Here is a 22114-nt window from a genome sequence, read left to right as displayed (position 1 = left end):
TCATTTTGCCTTATTGAAGCAACCATTTCCAATGAACTGAGTGACAAAAAGGAAATTGTGTTTTGACCCTTTTTCTGCTAATGGGATTTTCTTGTATAGTGTTTTTTGCATCAGCTGTTCTGGTATATAATAGAGACAGGGTGTGATATTTTAATCTCCTGGTAACTGTTGTTCCATCTATTTACAGTTGCTCTACATAACTAGCCTGTGTTAGTAAGGAAATTATTAGAGGTTCACATACTTATCTATTAATTGGTTTAGAACGAATTAGCTATGTTTACTTGGCAGTTTACAATTCTGAGTTAAAATTATTCTGTTTACCATTTCAAAAGTATACATCTTTTTGTAAAGTATAATTTATTGTTTTATGAATGTCTATTTTTAATGCAGTTGATTCAAGTAACTAACAAAATGTGGAATCAATACATACTACTACTTCAGAATAGATTTATTATAAAGATAATGCTATTGCTACAGCAAATTATTGAAAAAAGCTTCAGATGTAATCTGTAAGTATGTGTTAGAAAGGTGGTTTAAATCAGAGTACCAAAGTACAGGATATGTAAAAAGCATATTTGCTATATAATTTTCCAGAAGTAAATGGAAGTAAATTCTTAGCTGCTATAATTCTGTTGTATCTTTGATGTTGCACAATTAAAAAGAGTTAATTATCCAAAATACTTAGGCAGCTCATAACTGTTGAGGTATGCAGGCAGATTAGTAAACCCCTGCCTGGAGTTTTAAAGGTGGGGGGGAACTGGGGACTTTTCAGGGATTATTTTCTTGCAAGGCCAACAGAGCCTGGGTAACCATATCAGTAATCCCACATAAAGCCAAGATTATCTTGGTAACCATATCAGAAATACTGAATTGGTGTATGGAAGTGACAAAACTGGGACCAATGGGGAGAAACACTTAGGTAAGTGTTGTTCATCTGGGAGAAGAAAAGAGTGAAGAAAAGTAGGGATCAAAGGTAGGTGGACGGCAGAAGTACAAATATGAGAAAATGCAGAGAAAAGGTGATAAAAGGGCTGGCTGAGTGTAAGCAGGCTGCGGCTCATTACGCTTGTCTGGCTGAGCCCTGCATCCGATCACTGCAGTCTCTTTTTTTTACTGTTTCTGTCTTACCACCCTTCCTAGTGGGCAGGGGTTAAGCTGGACTAGCCAGCAACTAGAATGATACCCAGATCTGGAATGACTCAAGGTCTGAGCCAGCAAGTTGGCAATAGGTCCAAGATCGGGGTATGGATATCAGACAGACTTAAAACCTGTGCTAATATTTGAGGCATCCGTTAACGTGGGTTTATTTGTGCATTTAGAAAGTGAGGAAGTGTGTATGTTTGCTGGTGAACTTCAATACTGACTAGCCAGAGAAGAGGAAAAAGTTTGAGCCATCATTGCTGTTCACGCTCACGAGTGCTGTTTGTGTTTATGTGGCACAGGGAAAGACACTGCTCTCCATGTTGATCCATGTGGTCACTGTGTCTGTATTGTGTCTGTGTGTGTGTGTGCATGCACACGGGATTGTGTGTGCACCTATTGAGAGTGCATTCAGCTTCATTACTGGCTGGATCTATAAACAGGAAAGGCAACAACCTCCCTTAACAAAAACCCCTGTGAAAGAGATGTTCAGTGACTCTTCAGTGTCTCCTGGGACTATAGTTCCAGTTCTCACCCTCCCTTTGCTACAGATGAGTTTACACATTCCCACATACTTCTACCATGTTTATTCACCAAAACAAACAAAACATACAGGAATATTTTAAGTTCTTTGCTTTTTAAATGGTGATAGTTTATAGGTGTCCCAGACAGTAAATGGAGCTTCACAGTGTAGACAATTTAAGAAAAACACAGTAAATAAAAGCCTCTCAATCCCTCCTAAAATTAAAAAAAAAATAGAATTAATGAGAAATAATAGGGAAACACAACATAGTGACAAGGTAATGTTTATGGGCAACATATCAAGAAGCATCATTCACTCAAACACTCCCTAATTTTTTGTGCTTATTTCTTTTAGGTCCATTTTGTGAGGAATCTGGTGATCCTTGTGCATCTCAGCCATGCCTGCATGGGGGCATATGCCAATATAATCGGTCTGGATATATTTGTGGTTGTCCTGCTGGTTTTCTTGGTCACAGTTGTGAAATTGATATCAATGAATGTTCTTCAAGGCCATGTCAGAACAGAGGTACATGTATCGATTTACCAAATGTAAGTATAAACTTCAGAGATCCCTATTTGAACGTAGAATCGTAGAATCATAGAATCACAGAATCACAGAATCATAGAATGATTTGGTTTGGAAAGGACCTTTAAAGGTCATCTAGTTCCAACCCTCCTGCTGTGGCAGGGACATCCACTAGATCACGTTGCTCAAAGCCCCATCCAACCTGACCTTGAACTCTTCCAATGACAGGGCATCCACAACTTCTCTAGGCAACCTGTTCCACTGCCTCACCACCCTCATCGTAAAAAAAATCTTCCTTATGCCCAATCTAAACCTACCCCCTTTCAGTAGGGTACCCTTTTGCCCTTTGCCCCTTGTCCTGTCACTAAAGGCCTTGGCAGAAATTCTTTTTCCGTATTTCTTATAAGCCCCCTTCATATATTGAAAGGCCACAATGAGGTCTCTCCAGAGCCTTCTCTTCTCCAGGCTGAACAACCCCAATTCTCTCAGCCTTTCTCTATAGCCATTTTCATGACAATCTTCTGGACTCGCACTAACAGGTCCATGTCTTTCTTGTGCTGGGTTCCCAAAGCTGGACACAGTGTACTGCAAGTGGGGCCTCATGAGAGCAGAGTAGCGTGAGAGAATCACCTCCCTTGACTTGCTGGCCACGCTTCTTTTTATGCAGCCCGGGATACAATTGGCTTTCTGGGATGCAAGCACACATTGCTGGCTCATGTCCAATTTTTCATACACCAATAGCACCAAGTCCTTCTCCACAGGACTGCTCTTAATCCATTCATCACCCAGTCAGTGCTGATACTGGTGACTGCCCTGATCCAGGTGCAGGACCTTGCACTTGGCCTTGTTGAACTTCATGAGATTCACATGGGTCCACTGCTTAAGCCTGTTAAGGTCCCTCTGGATGGCATCCCTTCCCTTTCATGAATCAACTGCACCACTCAGCTTGATATCATCCGAAACTTGCTGAGGGTTCACTCAGTCCCACTGTCTATGTTATTAATAACGATATTGAACAGTACTGGTCCCAGTACGGGCCCCTGAGGGATATCACTTGTTATTACTGATCTCCATTTGGACATTGAGCTGTTGATTGCAACTCTTTGGACACAGCCACACAGCCAATTCCTTATCCATCGAATAGTCCATCAAACCCGTATCTCTCTATTTGGCAACAATGATGTTGTGTGGCATGATGTCATAGACCTTACAGAAGTCAAGGTAGATAGCATCAGTTGCTCTTCCCTTATCTGTCAACACAGTCACTCCATCATAGAAAGCCACCAGATTAGTCAGGCATTATTTTCCCTTTGTGAAGCCATGTTAACTGTTTCTAATCACCTCCCTGTCATCCATATGCCTTGACATAGCTTCCAGGAGGATCTGTTCCATGAAAGTGCCAAAACATTTAATTCTAAATGTAACTTTTTAGCTTTGCATGCTTCATGAAGAAACACAGCATTGTCTGAATGTGTAGTGTTTCTAATATTTCTAAGGTTAAAAAGCCCAAATTCCACATTTTCAGTTCAGTTGCTTGGAGGTCACTCAAGAAACTATTGATGTTGTTTTTTTGTCTCTCTCTAACAAAATCTGATATAAAACATGATACATCCGTCTTCTTTATTTCCTAGTGGTTGTTTCCTATTGTTGCTTTTCCTGTGGTATCTGTTTTTAATTCATTTTTTCTTTTTGTAAAATAGAATAAACTCATGCAGACTCACAAAGGTTTGATAATAGATCCATATCTGGTAGTATTTCAAATTGCATTGTCGATGTTCTTTCATTAGCATGACTATTGCAAATAGCAATGATTATACAGAACCAAAACAGTGAAATAAGAGTTCAAAAGCTCACTTATCATATACCAGTGATAAATAGTCACTCACAGAGAGAGAAAAAAGAGACATCCAAATTGCCAAACAAATTGATAGATTTCTAAATTATGCAATCTGCCTAAATATTTTGTCTGGTAGATAAACTAACACATACTATTTTGTACGATCATTTCTATAGACAAACAGATGCAGTAGTTTGTTTCACACATACAGAAATCTCTCAATAGATGTTAAAATAAAGTTCCCTGGTCATGCTTTTAAGACCTATTCTGAAGAAACACCTGAACACTTCCAATTTCACTGGGGGAATAAAGCCCTATATATTTTTCCTTTACTTTTTGATGTCAAAAGGCCGCTAAAGAACATTATATAGAAAAGGATGAGAGCGTCAGCTTTAATAAATATCTTGTTTTGTAAAATAACTTACTGTTCTTACTATGTAAATTACAGATTGCAGTAACTGACAGATGTCTTTCACCATTATAGAGAAGTATACTCTCTGTGCTTCACATTGAAGCGGAAAAAGGTTACAAACCATTTTCTTTCCTACTCTAGTTAGTGATACTGTTTGGTATCTGAGGTACCTTGTGCACTGTTACTGTTTGATAGATGCAAACATTACATTGGAACAAATTCAGAAATGGGGAAAAACCATATAAATGAATTATAAAGTTCCTTCTTGATTCAGTTATGAAATTACAAAGCCAGCCAAATTTAGAGCTGGTATATTTCCAGGTAACAAATCCAACTCTGGTATAATCTGTGCTGGAAGGCCTGTTCCACATGTCCTAAATTATGTTTGTAACCTATTTGGGGCTAGGGCTGCTTTTTGTTCTCTCTTTATAAACTGTTTAATATGATGAGACCCTGTCCTAGTTAGGGTCTCTATAGTAATGGAAGTAAACACTAATTTCTGTATTGCCTTCGTTACAATGAATAATTATTTCTGATTTCCTTCTCTTCTATAGGATGTGGCATGTATCTGCCTGCCAATATTCACTGGCAAGTTCTGTGAGAGAATACTGAATCCATGTGAATTGTTTCCTTGCTTAAATAATGCCACTTGTGTAGCTCAACAGCAGAACTATAGCTGCCGGTAAGATTAGAAATTAATTTATTTCAGTACTTCGTTGGATCACTTGATTATATCCCACTGATTGTAGAAAGAAAAGATATCATCAGTCATAGAGAACACAGAAAACTATAAACTTTTCTTTTAACAATTTTTTATTTAATTTTGGTGCCCTACTGTGTTAGTCTTCTTGAAAAGTCTTGAAGTGCTACAAAAAGTTTTAAAATATTTAAGGAGTTATAAATTGTTTTTGTAAGATAAAATATATAAATCCTGACACACTGATGACAAGTGGGACAATTAAACTACAGGTACCACGCCCATTCAGGGTGTATGATGTTTATGCCATGTTTCTGAAAGGGTAAAACAACTGTGTTAATTTCTAATTCACAGACATGCTTTAGTAGGTCTTAGATTGATCCTTCAAGCAGCATATTAAAAACTGCTTCATTCAGAAAGACCATGCTAAAAATAATGCATTTGAAAATAAGAAAAATGACCCAGTAGGTATATAATTTCCTTCCATTTTAAATAGCTTTGTAGATATTTTCTTACACCAATAAGGAGTACAATTTGTATTCTTCACATTTGCTTGGCTTTTATCTGGCTGCCTGAAGTAAGTTCTGTTTAGCATTACTGAAGTGCAGTAAACGACTTCAAATTTTAGGATAATCATAAAAGCAGAAAATTGAAAGCTGTTGTACACAAAAGCCTGAAAACACATTATGAATGAACTTAGTAGCTGCAAATACAAAACAGAAGTACAGAACATAAAGTTACAGTCCATCAGAAGAGATTCAGTTCAGAAGTCCGGAAATTAAAACATAAGTAGAACTATGTTTACAGTTTTCCCAAAGAAGAAAAAAAGACATACAATTTTATTTATACTTACACCTAAATACATATATACATACATACACACACATACACATACAAACACATACACAAAGTTAGATCTTCCCATACAGATACGTATAGTAATTATAATTTATTTTCCAATACTTTAAACCAAGATATAAGCCACTAATAATTTACTATTACAGAGCCACTCTTTTACCCAGTATGTTGGTGCATGAATTAGTATGAAATGATGCCTGAAGCTTACATTTAAAAATATGCATAACATGAAAAAATAATATCAAGAGGTAGATTGCCTTTCTTTAAAAAAAAAAAAAATTAAAAAATATCCTGGCCCTGTGTGCAATGCAGATTGAATAATTTACAATTTCACAAAGCGCTGGTAGAAATGGTCTGTACCATGAACCTCATTGTACCATGGAAACTGGTTAATAAAAATAGCTATGGAAAGGCACGGTGATTTAACAGTCTTTCAATTGATATACTATGTGAGAATAGGAGTCATTATTTAGGTCAATATAACAGAAAGTAAAAATGGGCAATTAACAACCCAACTGTGTGTCCAAAGAAGGGCAATGAAGCTGGTGAAGGGTCTGGAGCACAAGTCTTATGAGGAGCGGCTGAGGGAACTGGGATTGTTTAGCCTGGAGAAAAGGAGACTCAGGGGGTACCTTATCGTGCTCTACAACTACCTGAAAGGAGGTTGTAGCGAGGTGAGTGTCGGTCTCTTCTCCCAAGTAACAAGTGATAGGACAAGAGGAAATGGCCTCAAGTTGCACCAGGGGAGGTTTAGATTGGATATTAGGAAAATTTTCTTCACTGAAAAGGTTGTCAAGCATTAGAACAGGCTGCCCAGGGCAGTGGTTGAGTCACCATCCCTGGAAGTATTTTGAAGACCTGTAGGTGTGGTGTTTAGGGACATGGTTTAGTGGTGGACTTGGCAGTGCTAGGTTAACGGTGGTCGTGGTTTAACCCCAGCCTGCAACAAAGCACCACACAGCCGCTCACTCCCTCCTCCCCCTGGTGGGATGGGGCAGAAAATCGGGAGGGGAAAAGTGAGAAAACTCAGGTTGAGACAAAGACAGTTTAATAGGTAAAGCAAAAGCCACACATACAAGCAAAGCAAAACAAGGAATTCATTCACTGCTTCCTATCGGCAGGCAGGTATTCAGCCATCTCCAGGAAAGCAGGGCTCCATCACGCCTAACAGTTACTTGGGAAGACAAACGCCATCACTCCAAATGTCTCCCCTTCCTTCTTCTTCCCCCAGCTTTATATACTGAGCATGACATCATATGGTATGGAATACCCTGTTAGCCAGTTGGGTTAGCTGTCCTGGCTATGCTCCCTCCCAGATTCTTGTGCATCTGGCAGAGCATGGTAACTGAAAAGTCCTTGAGTAGTGTAAACACTACTTAGCAACAACTAAAACATCAGTGCATAATCAACCTTATTCTCATACTAAATCCAAAACACAGCACTATACCAGCTACTAGGAAGAAAATTAACTCTATCCCAACAAAAACTAGGACAATGGCTGGACTCAGTAATCTTAAAGGTCTTTTCCAACCTTAATGGTTCTATCATTCTATGATTCTATGATTTGTATTGACTATCAAGAGAATCACTTCAATTATGTGGTAAAATTAGGTACTAGAGGTTCTAGTTTTGGGCTCAGATGGTACAATCCTGTTTACTACTAATATCAAGCATTAAGATCCTATTAATATCAGTGGTGCTTAGGTTTTACTTTTAGTATTTGTGTATTATTTATGCATTCAGTTGTGCTATCTGTAAAATACATATTTGCTGAGACACGCAAGACACATTTGTGGGAGCTAGTTTGAGAAATGGGATAGGTTATAAGCTTATTATTTTTAACACTAAGAACACTCTAAAAAAAAGGAAATAACATCCTAGAGAGAACACTATGAATAGAGTAATGAAGAGTGCATCCTTCAGCTTTGTACAACATCGAGTGCTTAGCCCTGTACATACTGTTTAAATAAAAACTTTGGATAGTATTTAATTCACATAGTTTTCCCTGGCATCTAAGCTGCACATAAGACTTTCTTGGTGAAGGAAGAGAAGAACTCCAGAAAGTGACTCATCTCTTCCAAAGAGAAATGTATCCAGGACAGGTGAAATGAAGCATCTTCTGGAGGTTCTGAATCTTCTCTGTACAGAGGTACAGAGAAAGCCTGAACTGCTGTCCTAAACCAGACACTAAAACTGCAAACTTTTAATGTTAGATAAGTATGGCAGCGTTGGAACTTAGTTTCAATACTCAGCCTCAGTTTTGCCATTCAGTCCCTGAAGTGATTGTAATATTTTTTAGTGTTTATTGTTAACAAATTGAAATTTATTTCCTCATTTTCTGTGAAAATGAGATCAGTTTTCTACCCCTTAATCCCAAATATTTAGTAAGTGTAAATTCTGTGTGTATTTATGCTTGCATGCTTGGAAGGAGACATTTAGGTGAGAGAAAGCATTTTGAGGGAGTATGAATCACGTACTTTTCATAAGGAGACCAGATTCAGTAATTTGGTTGTGAGAGCTGCAGTCTTGACAAAGTCAGAGTGCTGAAATGTAGAGGAGGTGCCGAGTTTTAGAGAAGGCCAACAGTTTTACTGGTTTTAGGATTCAAAATTCTCTCTTTAAATTTATGTCTTGCATTAGCTACTTGAATGATAGAGGCTGTCGGAAAGCCTATAGGAACAGTGGTTTAACAGTTTCAGCTTTTTTAAGTCACAGACTTGGAAGCTTTCTGGCTGTGAGTCATGTTTTAATTCATTTACCCAAAGAAAACCTACCATTAACAATGTTGCTTTATTCAGGAGGTTTTGGAGCTGCTCAATCAAAGTTTTAAGTGGAGGTTTTGTTTCATTTTTGGTAATGTCAAATGCTGTAGGTTATGACTATGTCTAGTTACTCCACAAAAAACTGCGTTTCCTTCAGTGTAATACTACTACCTGATCCACTTTTACAGCATTTTAACATTTTAAATAAATGTAATGACATTTAGCTCACATACATATACAAATTCAAATAATAGCTGAATTGACCTTTTAATCCTTTTTGTTTTGGTTTGGTTGCCCTTATTTTGTCTGCTTCTCCTTACGCAGCCACATTCTGCTTATATCCATCACCATCTCAGCTTCTATCTACTTATCCTTTCTTCTTTGGGAAAGCAGTTGTTTTCCATTCTAAACATATAACCAAACAGACTCAATATAATTTTCTTCACTTCAGTTGTGATGTATGACTATCTTGTATCCTCATTCCATCCTTTCAGTCTTGATATCATACACAGCTTTGTGCTAAGAATCTAATACTAACATTTTTTCTTAAATGTCAAAATTTAAGGTGAATTCAAATAGGCCGTGAACAAGGATATCCATCACAATTAATTGTGATTGTTTATTTTGTATCTTCTTCTATTACCCTTGTTCTTTAGGACAATAAAAAGTCACAAAAATGTGAAATGGTGTTCTGAGAAAATTTGTTTGGTTAGTGTAATCTTTGGAACTTTACTGTCAACTTTCTTGCTGTTAATTTACTCTTACCTTCTCTGACATTGATATGTCTATTGCAAAACAACAACAAAAGCAAAAATAGAAAAAATGAGAAAATATAAAAATTAGAAGAAGCAGTTTCTAAAATTGTCTTACTAAATTATCTATTTTATGAAACAGTCATAGGTTACCTAAATAAATTGAACCAAGAAAACTAGGAGCTCTTTCACCTGATTTCGGACCATAGGTAAAAACAAATCAGTAAAACAAACATTGTAACTGAGTTGCTCTGATTTGGTTTTAAGTGTTATTTAAATATGGAATTATAACAAAAGATACAATTTTTTTTTTTTTTTTTTACTTCATATTCCTTTTTTATATAGATATAATACATGGATAAATGGTGCTGTAATATAAAAGACAACAAATATGCTATCTGTTGATATGAGTACTTTTCTTTAGAGGGAAAAATAAGGATGTAACTATCTGATATCTTTGAACACGCTGAAATAAAAGCAGCTAAGTATTATGAAAAACTCCTTTTAGCTACAATAAGTGAACCGGAAATTTGTTAAGAACAAACTTTGCAAGAATTTTGATTCCAAGTATTGAAATTGTAGCAATATAATTATAGGATTTACATACAGCAATTTTTTCAAGAGGAGGGTGAGGATTATGTAGTCCATTGCTACTTGTATAGAGTGTCCTCCTGTGGTTGTGTCTATACTAGCCTCAAAGAAAATAACTATCTAGAGAAGGTTTTCCCATATCCACCTACCTCTGTCCAAATGGTCCTACGCATGGACAGTGTGGATGCTCTCCAGGGGTTTTAGGTGAAATCCAGCCTGTTTAACACTTCACCAAAGGCTAATAAGTGACAAGCTTCTGGACATGCTGGATGCCTCTGTGCATCCCTCAGAAGCATAGCCATAGCCACTGATTAGGTATCTTTAACTGATTTAGAAAATACGGTTAACTCAGATACTTTCTATTGAATGTTGTTGCCTGATCATTTGCTATTGAAAATATATCCTGTACTTTTGTATGCTACATAACTGTGAGAGCCTTCACGCATTCTGAAACCAGGGATAGTGTTATTTTTTAAAATGGGGAAACGTAAGCAACACAACTGAATCTCATATCCATCAAGAGCAAGAGTATAGAAAAAACAGAAGCAATTCTGTATCATCTTCGTGATTTCCAGCTTCTGGGCTGAGTCATTACACAAAGTATCCCTCAGAAAAAACTGAAGAAACTTCCTATTTATTACTTTTGGGTTCCTTCACAAACACAAATTTTCAGCTAACTTCTACATGAATCTTTTCTTTCCATGCTACCAGAAAGAGCCTTTAGACAGAAGAACATGCTAAGCATGTCTGTAAGAATATATTGAGTGAATTTGACAGGGATTATGTATCTATCAAAACGCAAAAGAGAGTTTTTGCAGCCTCGATTTTACATTTTGAGCAAGATATAAATATTCAAATATTTTTTCTACACTGTTCCTTTATTGCTTTTGAATAAGACTTGTTTACTATCCATTTGAATCTCATCTCTTTTTTTTGTGTATAGGGAATTTTTTTAAACACTGGAGGGCTAAGTAAGAAAAGGATTTTCTCCTACTAATAACAAGTTCTTACATGAAGCAGAAGAAATGTCTGCAGTTCCTTTTGCCATATAAGACTTATGCACAGCTCCATTGGCATCACATGGAACTAACCAACTGCTACAAAATAGAATGCTAGTTTTCTCCTTTAAAGAAAATACCGAATTACAATTAAGCAAACACAAAAACAACCATACATTGTCCTCTCCACAGGTTCTTCACATTGTTCCTTACATACCTAAGCATAATATTTTATGGAGAAGCAAAAATATCCAGAATCATGGTTTTTAATTGCTTGAAAACATGTTCTGTTTATTTTAAATAACATACGAGGTCTGTTTTGTTACCCCAAGAACATTTTTTAATAGAATTATGGAATATAATTAAATACTATGAACTTTTAAAATGCAAGTCCTCTAAAATACTCTGGTGTATTTGCAGCTGCATGCCAGGATTCACTGGAAAGAACTGTGAGGAAGTAATTGACTACTGCAAGCTGCTCAGCATCAACTGCCTGAATGAAGGATTGTGTCTTAATATAATTGGAGGATTCACTGTAAGTAATTTAATACATGTTAAACTAATTCAGTGCTCCAAAGTATAAAAGCTTCAGACAAGCAGAACTTGAAATGCATTCATTACTCTAAGAGACAAGAGGGACATACATTTATGTGTTTGTTATTTATTTAAATCAATAACACAAGGACGATTCACTTGGGTAATATGGATTTTTTTATTACTTTTCTACTGAGACTGTGTTTTGTACTATATCAAGTAAGAGAACTGAAGATACTTTTATAGTAAAAAGAATATATAACTAATTGTGGTCCAGTGCTATTATCCACACAGATGATAATCACAGCTATGTTGCAGCCGTTAAAAATACATCACTTGAATTGAGTACATCTGTTGCTATTGTTTTAACCAGAATCAAATTAGTAATTTAAAATAAGCAGATTTAAACTTAACACAAACTTAGAAGTTTGATGATGAAACTGCAGTGCCGTGAGGTTGATTCCAACTGACAAGTTGAAAAACTGTAATTCTGCTTGTTTTAACTTTCAAAATAGCTCTTTAAAATTGTTGAAGAAGATCCATCATGGACCAAGATTCTTCTGGCCATAGCTTGTCAAAAGAGAGGAACTAGTTTCCCCAACAGCAGTAATCGGGAACAACTTAAAGATTACTCTAAACAACCTTTTGTTCTGCAAATAACACGAGATGATCACAGAATAACAGAATGATTGAGATTGGAAAGGACCTCTGGAGGTCATCTTGTCCACTACCCTGCACAAGCAGGGCCACCTAGAGCCATGTATCTAGTCCTATTCCACTTAACTGTTTGGGTGTTCAGACAAAATATATTATTAGGATTACTGTTACTCCTTGCTTCAGGGAGTAGGAAAAGTAGTCTACTCTGTAAGGGGAGGACAACTGGAACCAAGGGTGACAGCAAGGTCATCAGGGACAGTGTCCTCACCAACAAGGGGCACAATCCCTCAATACCCACAGGAACACAGCAGATACACAGATTCAGCCAAAAGTCCAGTGATCACCAGACAAGTCCTTAGTGATGAAGCAGGTTCGCAGTCAAGCTGGGTAGTCAAGTCAACAGATCAGAATCAGCAAGATACAAAGCTGGATACAGGCATACTAACAAAATAGCTTAGGAAGGGATGTAGTGCAAAGGCCTGGGCTTAAACGCAGCTCATGAGTAAATGAAAGAAAGTGTGGACATCTCAGAGGCAAGTTCTGTTTTCACAGTAGGGTGATCTAAGGTAACAGTGCTGGGCTGCATCAGAGTTGACCTTGAACACAGGGGAAAGAGGTCACCAAGGAAGAGTGCAGAGAAAGATGATTATGGGCTGGTCAGGCCAATTAGAGCCTGTTGATGCATTCAAGGTCCTGACAGTTTCTCTGAATGTTCCTTGCATATAGTTATTCATTCAGTCCAAATATCATTGCCTTTCTTGTAGTCACAAAAGCTAAAGAGGCGTTGATATTTTCTCCCCAATGCTTTCCACCTGACTCCTTGTGTTTCCTCATGTTCCTTGAGTCTTACCTGATCTGAAAACTACCATATAGAGGTGACCAAGGATTGTTTCTCCTATTTACTTACGGAGACAAAGAGAAAAGAAGATTCCTGTCATTTGTTCAAAGTGGCCAGCCCATATTTTTGTACCTAGTTCTGTGTGCACATTCTAAGTCAGATACTGTTATCGACTTTTCAAGTGTCACTAAGAAATAAATTCATATCACTTTTGACCACATCACAGTCTCCCAATTGCTGCATCTTGTCCTTTCCCTTAGTTCCTGATCTTAATTGCCAGGAGCAAGTGTTTAGGTGGACCTGCTACTCATTCAAATACTTGCATTTCCACAGATATGTAATCAGATCTAAAATAGATCTGTAACAAGAACTTTATTTAATAGCGTGATAAAGTTAGTGAGGTAAATACATGTAAATAATAATTTCAGAAATTATTGTATATTGTATTACTGAAAGAAATAAGTATGTTGTATCTGCTAAATTCTTAATTCTGATGAAAATTCTTTTAAAAATTGTGCTTTAAGAACATTTTTTAATACTACCTATAAATATATATTAACTAGAGCAATAATATATAAATGTAGTTTAACAAAAATCTGAGGTAATTTGCAAAATATTGCATATCAGAGATTTATGTTAATAGAGTACTAAAACATCCATACTCAGAAGAACATAATTCTTGCTTTGTTGAGTATACTGTATATAATATACCCACAGAAAAATAAAATAGATGGCGAGGAACTCTGAGAATTTGCCTCTCCTCATTGTTGATAGCAGATGAAACAAAAAAATACTGAGTCCAGTTCTGCTGCAATGAAATAAAACGGTTCATGAAAAGATATTCTGATTTTAAAATGTTTGTGTCTCCCAGTTAACTTACCTACATGATAGAAAATTTAGATTCAAAACAGAAACATTGTTTTTAGCTCTTTTCAGCTACTTATGTCCACTTATATCAAGCAACAGCAAAACTTACAGTATAACAATTAGAATACAAAAGTGATATCATTAATCAGTGAGTACAATGTGTACAACATATTCAGACATCAAAGTGAAAACTAATGAAACACAAAAAGAAATTAAAAAACAGAGTTTTAGGAAAGCAAACAACAATGGGATACCAAATTTTTGTGTCGTTAGTAAGTGTGTTAACATTTACTGTTAGACACAAGCAAAATAGTTGTATAACAGTAAATGTTTTCATAAAATAATCCTCAAAAATACACTTCCATGACCAGTATAAGATGTGATACTTTTTTAGCAGACACTGAATTAGGCTATAAGATGGAGCTAAATCATCTGGCACAGCAAAGGTTGGATTTTTTTGTTTAAACTTTGATGCCTACAGAAGTGAATGGTTGGTATAGTACCTGATAGAAAACTAGTATGGCAGGCCTTTGGGACTGCCAAAGAAGATTGAGCAGACAAAGGGAGGAAAGGATGAAGAATACTAAAGAGCCAGATACAAATTACTGGATTTTTTTTTTTTTAAATATACATTATACTAAACCACAATTGAAAATCATTGCCCTTTTCCTTGACAGTTCATCTGTGGTGTGGCATCTTTATTTGGAAGATAAGCAGTTGTACACCAGTTATAGGTTAACTTCTCTTTGAAGACACAAACAACTATGGATTCTGTCCAGCCATTTTTCTTGCTTCTCTTAGTTGTAACTTTCTTGATCATAATTCATTTTTTCCCCATGGAAAATATATATTTTCAGTATTATCACAAAAATCAAATACTTATGGGCAATTTGAGAATTCCAGATGAGAGAAATTTGGCTGTTAGATTATTTTTTTTTTACAAAAGCAGATTTAGAAGTACTGAAACATTCAACGCATCTGTATAAGTGACACTAAGCAGTCCACCTCAAAGGAAAAAAAAAACCTACAACAAAATAATTTTTAAAAAATCAAGGTGTTGAATCTTGAAATCTAATTTAAAAATTCATTTTGAATAATCTCTAGTTTAGTTTCAAAGAGTAGTAAATACTTAGCATTGAAACAGTATAGTGTTATTTTTTCAGTATTGCTGTAACAGTTATTGGCACAAGTCCTTGATTAATAATTAGTATTAACTCTAAGTAATTGTAATATTAATAGTTACTCTGCTTACATTTATTATATTCAGTAACTTACTATATGTTTCTAAAATTATTTCTGCCTCTATTAAGAAATCCCTCTGACTAATGTATGTAAACTTTATGCTAGATAATAATGCTTAGTCATATATTGATGGTGCTGTTGTGTCAGATAAATATGGGATTTGTTACGTCTTAGGAAATGGAGCTTCTCTTTGCATTTCATATTCTCATATTTCATATTTTTATATCTCAATTCTCATATCTCATATTTGAGAGTACAGCTGTAGTGGTTACAAATAATTTCCTTTGCCCTTCGCATTGCTGCCCATCATCCTGGGAACCAAAGTCATGATGTATATATTGAGATAGGATTTATCAGTGGAAAAATAGTGCTTATTGCATAATTAATTCCAGTTAACATAGCTTAATGAAAACAGATCACATCAGACAAAGCAGATTTAATGAGATGATCTGACAGATAGTGATGGAGAAATATTTTCTGTTGCAATTCACTCATTAAGACAAAATAAATCATTCAATGGGGCATGTTCAATTCTAAGGAAAAAAAATCTAGATCATGATGACACTTTAATGGGTATAGCCAATCAGATGTATTGACACAGGAAAGTTGTTTTGTTTCCAAATAGTTACATGTTCTGCTTTTTGTAGCACACAGACCACACATCCCCCTACCCCTGTCCAGATGAAGCAGAAGATACCACAGTCTGTATAGCTAGATGCGCACGTTATGGTCAACTGCCAAGATGACTGCAAAAGAGCTAGACTTCTGTCTAAGATACATTTTTTTTTTTTTTTTTTTTTTTCAAAATTAAAAAAGTACAAACTGATTAAAATATTATTACTATATTATGGAACTTATATGCTTTGAAGATCTGTGAAGTAGTTGTTATTCTAATTGTAAAATTTTACTTAGATTTTTTTTGTAAACCATATTAAATTAACTAAAAACTGAGTGAATAGTCAAAGATGAAAATAATTATAAATTGGGAATTATTGTCCCCTGCAAGTGTTTTTAATGGACCTCATGGAAATTTGGTTTTGGACTAGTGATTTGTAGTACTTTGACGTAGTAGAAAATACAAAAATCTTTCTGTTGAAATGTGAAGATGACTACAGAAAATGGTAGTATAGTTAATAATAAGCAAATCTGATCCAGGTTTCTTGAAAATCTTTCTACTTAGAAAAGAATTTATTCTAAGAGAGGCAAATGCAATGCTGTATGCATAGGAAAAAGAATGTGATTTACACAGTAACGACTGTTTCCTGGTAGTCAGTGACAAAGAAGACAACTTCGAGCTCAAGGTGGATATTAAATTTGACACCGTACTATTGATGAAGACAGAAAGACAATCCCTGTAACCATAAATAGAGCACTTGTATATAGAAGCATTTGTAAGTGGTCATACTTCTGTGACTGTTAGTGGAGGGTACATCATAGGCAGTTCTATCACCTAAATTGTTTTAACAAGGCTGAAAAATTGGAAAACTCTATTAACAATGAGTTTTATGGAAAAACAACACTTTAAAACTATTCTCAAACATATGTACAGATTCACAAAGTTAAGCCAGTCCATGGGCTGTCAGTTTTCTTTGGAAGAAAAATAAAGCAAGAGTTGTATTTAAAATATTTAACTCTGGGTACCAAAAAGTGTTGAAGCCACATTAGCAAGGAAGTGCTAACAGTATTGTGCATAGTTCTGTGCAGCTGCTTCATCTACGCATTACTGATTATACCAGGAGCATTTTCAAAAATTGTTAGGTAATAAAATATGGTGTAATGCAGTGTATTATCAGTTTTCCATCAGATCAACAAAGCTAGGTCACATCTGTCTTACCCTAGTGAATAACTTCACTAGACATTAAATATCATGAGAATCTACTACTGTGGGATCCAAAACCCAAAATTCCCACAGAAAACTGAAGGCTGAACAGTTATTGTGGATTGCTTCTAGTAGTCAATGCAGCAGACTCATTCCACTGATATTAAAAGGATGGGAAAAGGATTGTATTTCCCAGAGTTGCCATAAATAGTCAAAACACAAAAAAACCCACTTTATTCAGGCTCTGGAGAAGGTCAAAGATACAACGTTTACTTTGTAAGCTAGTTTCTAAAATACAGAAAGATAAAATTGCAGTCTTCCCTCAGTTTAAGAAATCTGAGTATCATTCGAGCATATCATTTTAACAGGTGGCAAATAGAGTGTTTGAACATTATAGATCTTCCTCTTTCAAAAAATACTGCTATGTAAAATTCTATTATTTACTATTGATTTGTCAATTATTGCAAGAACACTGCTATTGAATTTCTCCTGGTTTGCAGCTGCAATGTTTGAATCACTTTTAAAAATCTGTATAATCACTCTTAAACTTCTGAAGAAAATATAATACAGCTTATTTTCTTTGATATCTATCACATAGGAAAATTTTTAATTAGTACTATCCTGATTTGGCAACTTTATCCTAAACACCTCCACCTACTCAGTATTAGAAGAGAGGGGCCACTGTTTTAAGGAAAAAAATAAACTAAAACAAGTTTAACATAAACCATACTTTTACAGTTACTAAAGTGTGAACCAATTGCAGATTCCAGCAGACGTTTATTCAATAAAACTATTCATCTGCATTACTTTGATAATATGATAACCTGTTTCTTAAAAACATTTTTAAAAATATCTGCCCACAGAGCCACATTTCAATAGACAATTCTATTCTCATGGCAACTTTTATTTTTCTTAAATGGATTTTATAAATGAAAAGTCAGTGTTCTTAATTTGCAGTTGATTGTATTTCTTCAGTGCTTTTAATCTGAGTGTCTAAAGCAATTTATGGCTATATGTATCTATTATCCTTATCTTTATGTGAAGATGGGGAAAAGATGAACAGTTCCCAAAGGACAGCCGACAGGGAAGAAAGACCTGTTGTTTCCTTCATGATAATCATACTGCTGCCACATGCTAACAACCTGGGGGCATGTAGTGGTTTGGGTAGAGTTCTCCCAGTGAATTAGACTGGCTCCAGCAACGCCTCTCGCACAGGAGACTGAGCAGTAAAAACAGGTAAAAAGGGAATGCAAACAGGGAATCACTTGGGGACTGTAAAGCTTTCTTCTAGGTCCCAAGGGGGAATAGGGTGTTTAACTATCCATTTATTCATAACAGGTGGCTTAGATCAAGGCAAAAGAATTATCCCTGCTTAAGATCCCCTGTTTTTTTCCTGAATCATGAGTATTAGAGTAAAAAAAAAAAAAAAACAAACAGAGATGCTGGGGAAAAAAAAAGATTGAACTAATTTAGTGTAAATTCTGAGGACTACAGAACTGTCAATTATCAAATATTGGAAGATGAACAGTTTCTAAAACACAATATTGGGAAAGTCAAGGGTATGAAGACTGTCAAGTTTCTGGCATACCAGCTGTCTTTGCTTTTTAGGGAGAGACAAGATATTGTGTTCTTTGGCTTCAACCACTGAATTGCATAGAATTTACAGAATTCATAGGCCAATTATGACTACCTACAGAACTGTATTGAGTGAAAAGAAGGTGCAGCCCTACAGCAGTTGCAAGCAGGAGATTTGGAATAGCTACACACACTTTCCTATTTCTGCTTTGCCACACACTTCTTATGGAAGGGCATACAGATTAAAAATGCATTCCACTTTTTTCAGGGTATAAAATGCTCATTCGTTTTTATTGCCTAACAGCTCCTTACTATGTTAAAAGCAACTACCTTTCCACTTATATGGTTTGCATAGTGTATCCAAGTCTATTTTGCCAATATACCTTTCTCCCATCATCCTGACAAACCATTGATTCGTGCAAGATTATGTGCTTACAGCTAACAAAGGAATTGAGTTATATAGGCACAAAAACTGAAGCTAAAGGATGAAGTGAAAGCAATGCCATTGTAAGGTCCATTTCCATTTGCATGCACTACACTTGAGACAAGGACTAAGCAAATCATACATATTGCTTGAATAGCAGGGCTGTGTTGGCAAACAAATAAACACTAGAGCAGCATTAAAGAAAGAGACAATAATCTGTGCTATCATTATGGGTTTTACAATTACACCTACTGTTGGTCATTCAAAGCAAATATTTAAATTTTCTTTGAGAAGCTGTACTGACACTTAAATGTGAAATTTTATGTTGTAATCATTGTCAATGTGCAGGAATTGCTGCTGATTTCTGGCTAGTGTTCATACAGTGCAGTGGAAGTAGATTGTGCTGTTAAGGGGGAATGAAGCTAACCAAAAAGAAGTAATGTTTTTAACTTCTATAAGCAGAATTTGTGTTCTGTAAACATCAGGTGTAAACATATGCCTGGGGAATACTGATTAGTAAAAACCTGTATGAATAAACCAAACCAGAAAACACCTAATTACATACCAACATGCATACCTTTCAGACAATTGCTCCCTAGTCACTGAATTTTTGGTTTCTTGTATGGACATGCATTTAATAGTGTATATCAAATAGTATGATCCAGTGTAACAGGACAGAAAAAATTATATAATAGAAAGGGTTGGTATCTAAAATCTTGCCCTCAGATGGCTCTGTGGCTGTTCATGATATATTCTTTTGATCCTTTTCCTCACAACCATATCTCAAAGCCATTGCTGTTATATTTGGAGTTTTATGGTGAACCTGAGATATTCCAATAACAAAGTATAAACCAAGAGGGTATATGGTAAAGTAAATTGTGAGTACAAATGGATAATCATGTTCTCTGGTAAAGCAGAAGAGGCTTACATAGTAATATAAAGAACTGTCTTCACCATAGGCAATATGTTGCTTTTGGGGGGGATGAACAAGAGAGAAGAAAGGAGGGAACCTCTCTTTCTCCCCATGTCAGAAAGCCAGTACGTGGTACGCATTCAGCAGAACTTGTGCAGAAATTACAATCAGGCAGACAAAGCTCCGAGTTTTGTTGCTAACCAGATGAGGTTTGCACTTGTGGGTGCAGAATCAGACCCGTCAGCCAGCTGTCAGGCTGGGAATCAATCTGCTGCTTTTCAGAAGAGTGGTAAGCAGTGCCAAGCCCTGCAGGCCTATGGTGCACCCTACATCAGCCTGAACAGCCTTTGTGCAAACTCTGCTGCCACTGCTCTTCCCTTTGCCACTTTGTAAGTTCTTCCCTGAGGAGCCACTCTCAGTCCTGACGCTGATTGATAATAGTTTATCCCCAGAAGTGTGGCTGAATTTATAACCCAGAAGTAAAGCATCTGTATGCAAAATTAGCAATAATCTCCAGAATTGAGCTACCTCAGTCACACTGCTTAGATCTCGTAGCCCTAAGAAGGCCTCAGACTTATTCTTAGAGAAGCCATTTGTATTTATTGCGTGAGAGGAGAAATAAGTTCTAGATAACATATCCAGATTGAAGAGGAAGTATAGCTGAGAGAAAACATTACCTTGTTTAACAAATGTAGTTCTTCAAAAAAAAAAAAAAAACACTAGGGTTTTTTTAAAGCCCTCTGCACTGTATCAATCAAGATTTGGATTCTGAGTATAAAAAACCTGTAAGGAAACAAACATTTAATATATTTGGCATACTATATATTAAAGCAGTTGGTTGGAGTGATAAAATTGTTATGAATATTTATAACAGCTCTACTAGCAATGCTACAAGCAATGAAAATTGGCACTGCAAAATCTACTGTTCTCAGATGCAACTTTTATACTTATGTACAACATATAAAATAGATTATTGTCATTTTCCTTTTTAAAAAAATCTAGACTCTCTCCTACTGTTTTCTCCCTATGGACTATCTGAGCAATACAGTTTCATCTCTGTGAAGCCACTTTGCCACTGTCATTAATTCTACTGATGTCTCTCCTGTATTTGTCCTTCCAGCTGACTGTTCAAACAGCAGTAGTTCAAAGTCAGATACCTCCATAAGGGGCTAGTTTTGCACAAGTTAATTAGTCCATTTTCTTCCTCACAGTAGCAGTAATTCTACAGAAGAGTTCACATAAATTTTAAAATGTCTTGTACAGTTTTGCTCTTCTTCGGTATTTAATTAGAACATTAGTAAAACAACTTTTTCCTGCTTTTCTTATTCTATTGAAATAAACAGCATCAAAGCACCCTAGGTACATTTCATACGTGCTGTTAAGTATCTCTGAGCAGTACAGAAGTTAATGAACACTAGGATTCTTCAAGCAATAAACTAAATATATGGCTTTCCAAGAGTTAATTTAAATGAAAAATATTTAGTTAAAGCTCTGATCATGTAATATCTGTACATATCTTTATACAATGATCTACTAGAATAGCATATAATATAAATGCGTAGTAAAATACACCAAAAATAACCAATAAGAATGTTTTGTTTTATTTTTAAATAAAACTTCTGTGAGAAGATAACATAGTCATTTTAACCCATTGTCAGTAAACAAAAGCATAAGCCAGCAAAAATAATGAAAAATAAAATACACAAAATCAGTAAATATTACAGTGAAAGATGTGCTACACGATCAGTATAAAGCATTGTTTTTTACTGAAAAAATGCAATGCTATTCCTATGAATTGTATGCAGAGGAAAAATAAGATAATGAAAGAGATAGTGAAAGAGACAAATAATATAAGATGAGTTTTAGATAATAGGAATGGAAAGACAAAAACACCTCACAAATTTCAAGGAGAAAGGAAAAATAATCTTAAGAAAACAGTGTTCAAATAAGAACAGTAGCAGTATTTCTTATTACTTTTGTACTATGAAAGAGTTTCTATATCAAAGACCATGCAACCTACAGTCCAGATGCTTCAATTTTGTCTGGAAAGAGATGAAATATATAAAGGAATATGAAAACCTGTACTCGGGCGGAATGTCATGTTCATTAAAAAGGGACCATATGCAAACATAAGTGGCTGTAATGCACTT

The 22114-nt window shown here is 35.6% G+C and overlaps 1 protein-coding gene across 1 annotated transcript; it reads left to right on the top strand.

The window, feature by feature from the left end:
• Positions 1-2017: 2017 nt before the first annotated feature.
• LOC104078883 (fibropellin-3-like) lies at positions 2018-12318 on the top strand (the record flags this gene model as incomplete). Its single annotated transcript, XM_009580700.1, has 4 exons — positions 2018-2211; positions 4992-5119; positions 11516-11630; positions 12145-12318. Coding segments are annotated over 4 exons (611 nt in total), but the record flags the coding sequence as incomplete, so codon positions are not given.
• Positions 12319-22114: the final 9796 nt, after the last annotated feature.

The sequence above is a fragment of the Fulmarus glacialis genome, unplaced genomic scaffold (assembly GCF_000690835.1).
Source record: "Fulmarus glacialis isolate BGI_N327 unplaced genomic scaffold, ASM69083v1 scaffold14766, whole genome shotgun sequence".
NCBI classification, from domain to species: domain Eukaryota; kingdom Metazoa; phylum Chordata; class Aves; order Procellariiformes; family Procellariidae; genus Fulmarus; species Fulmarus glacialis.
Note: the sequence above shows the minus strand (reverse complement) of the source record. Positions and strands in the feature narration are given on the sequence as shown.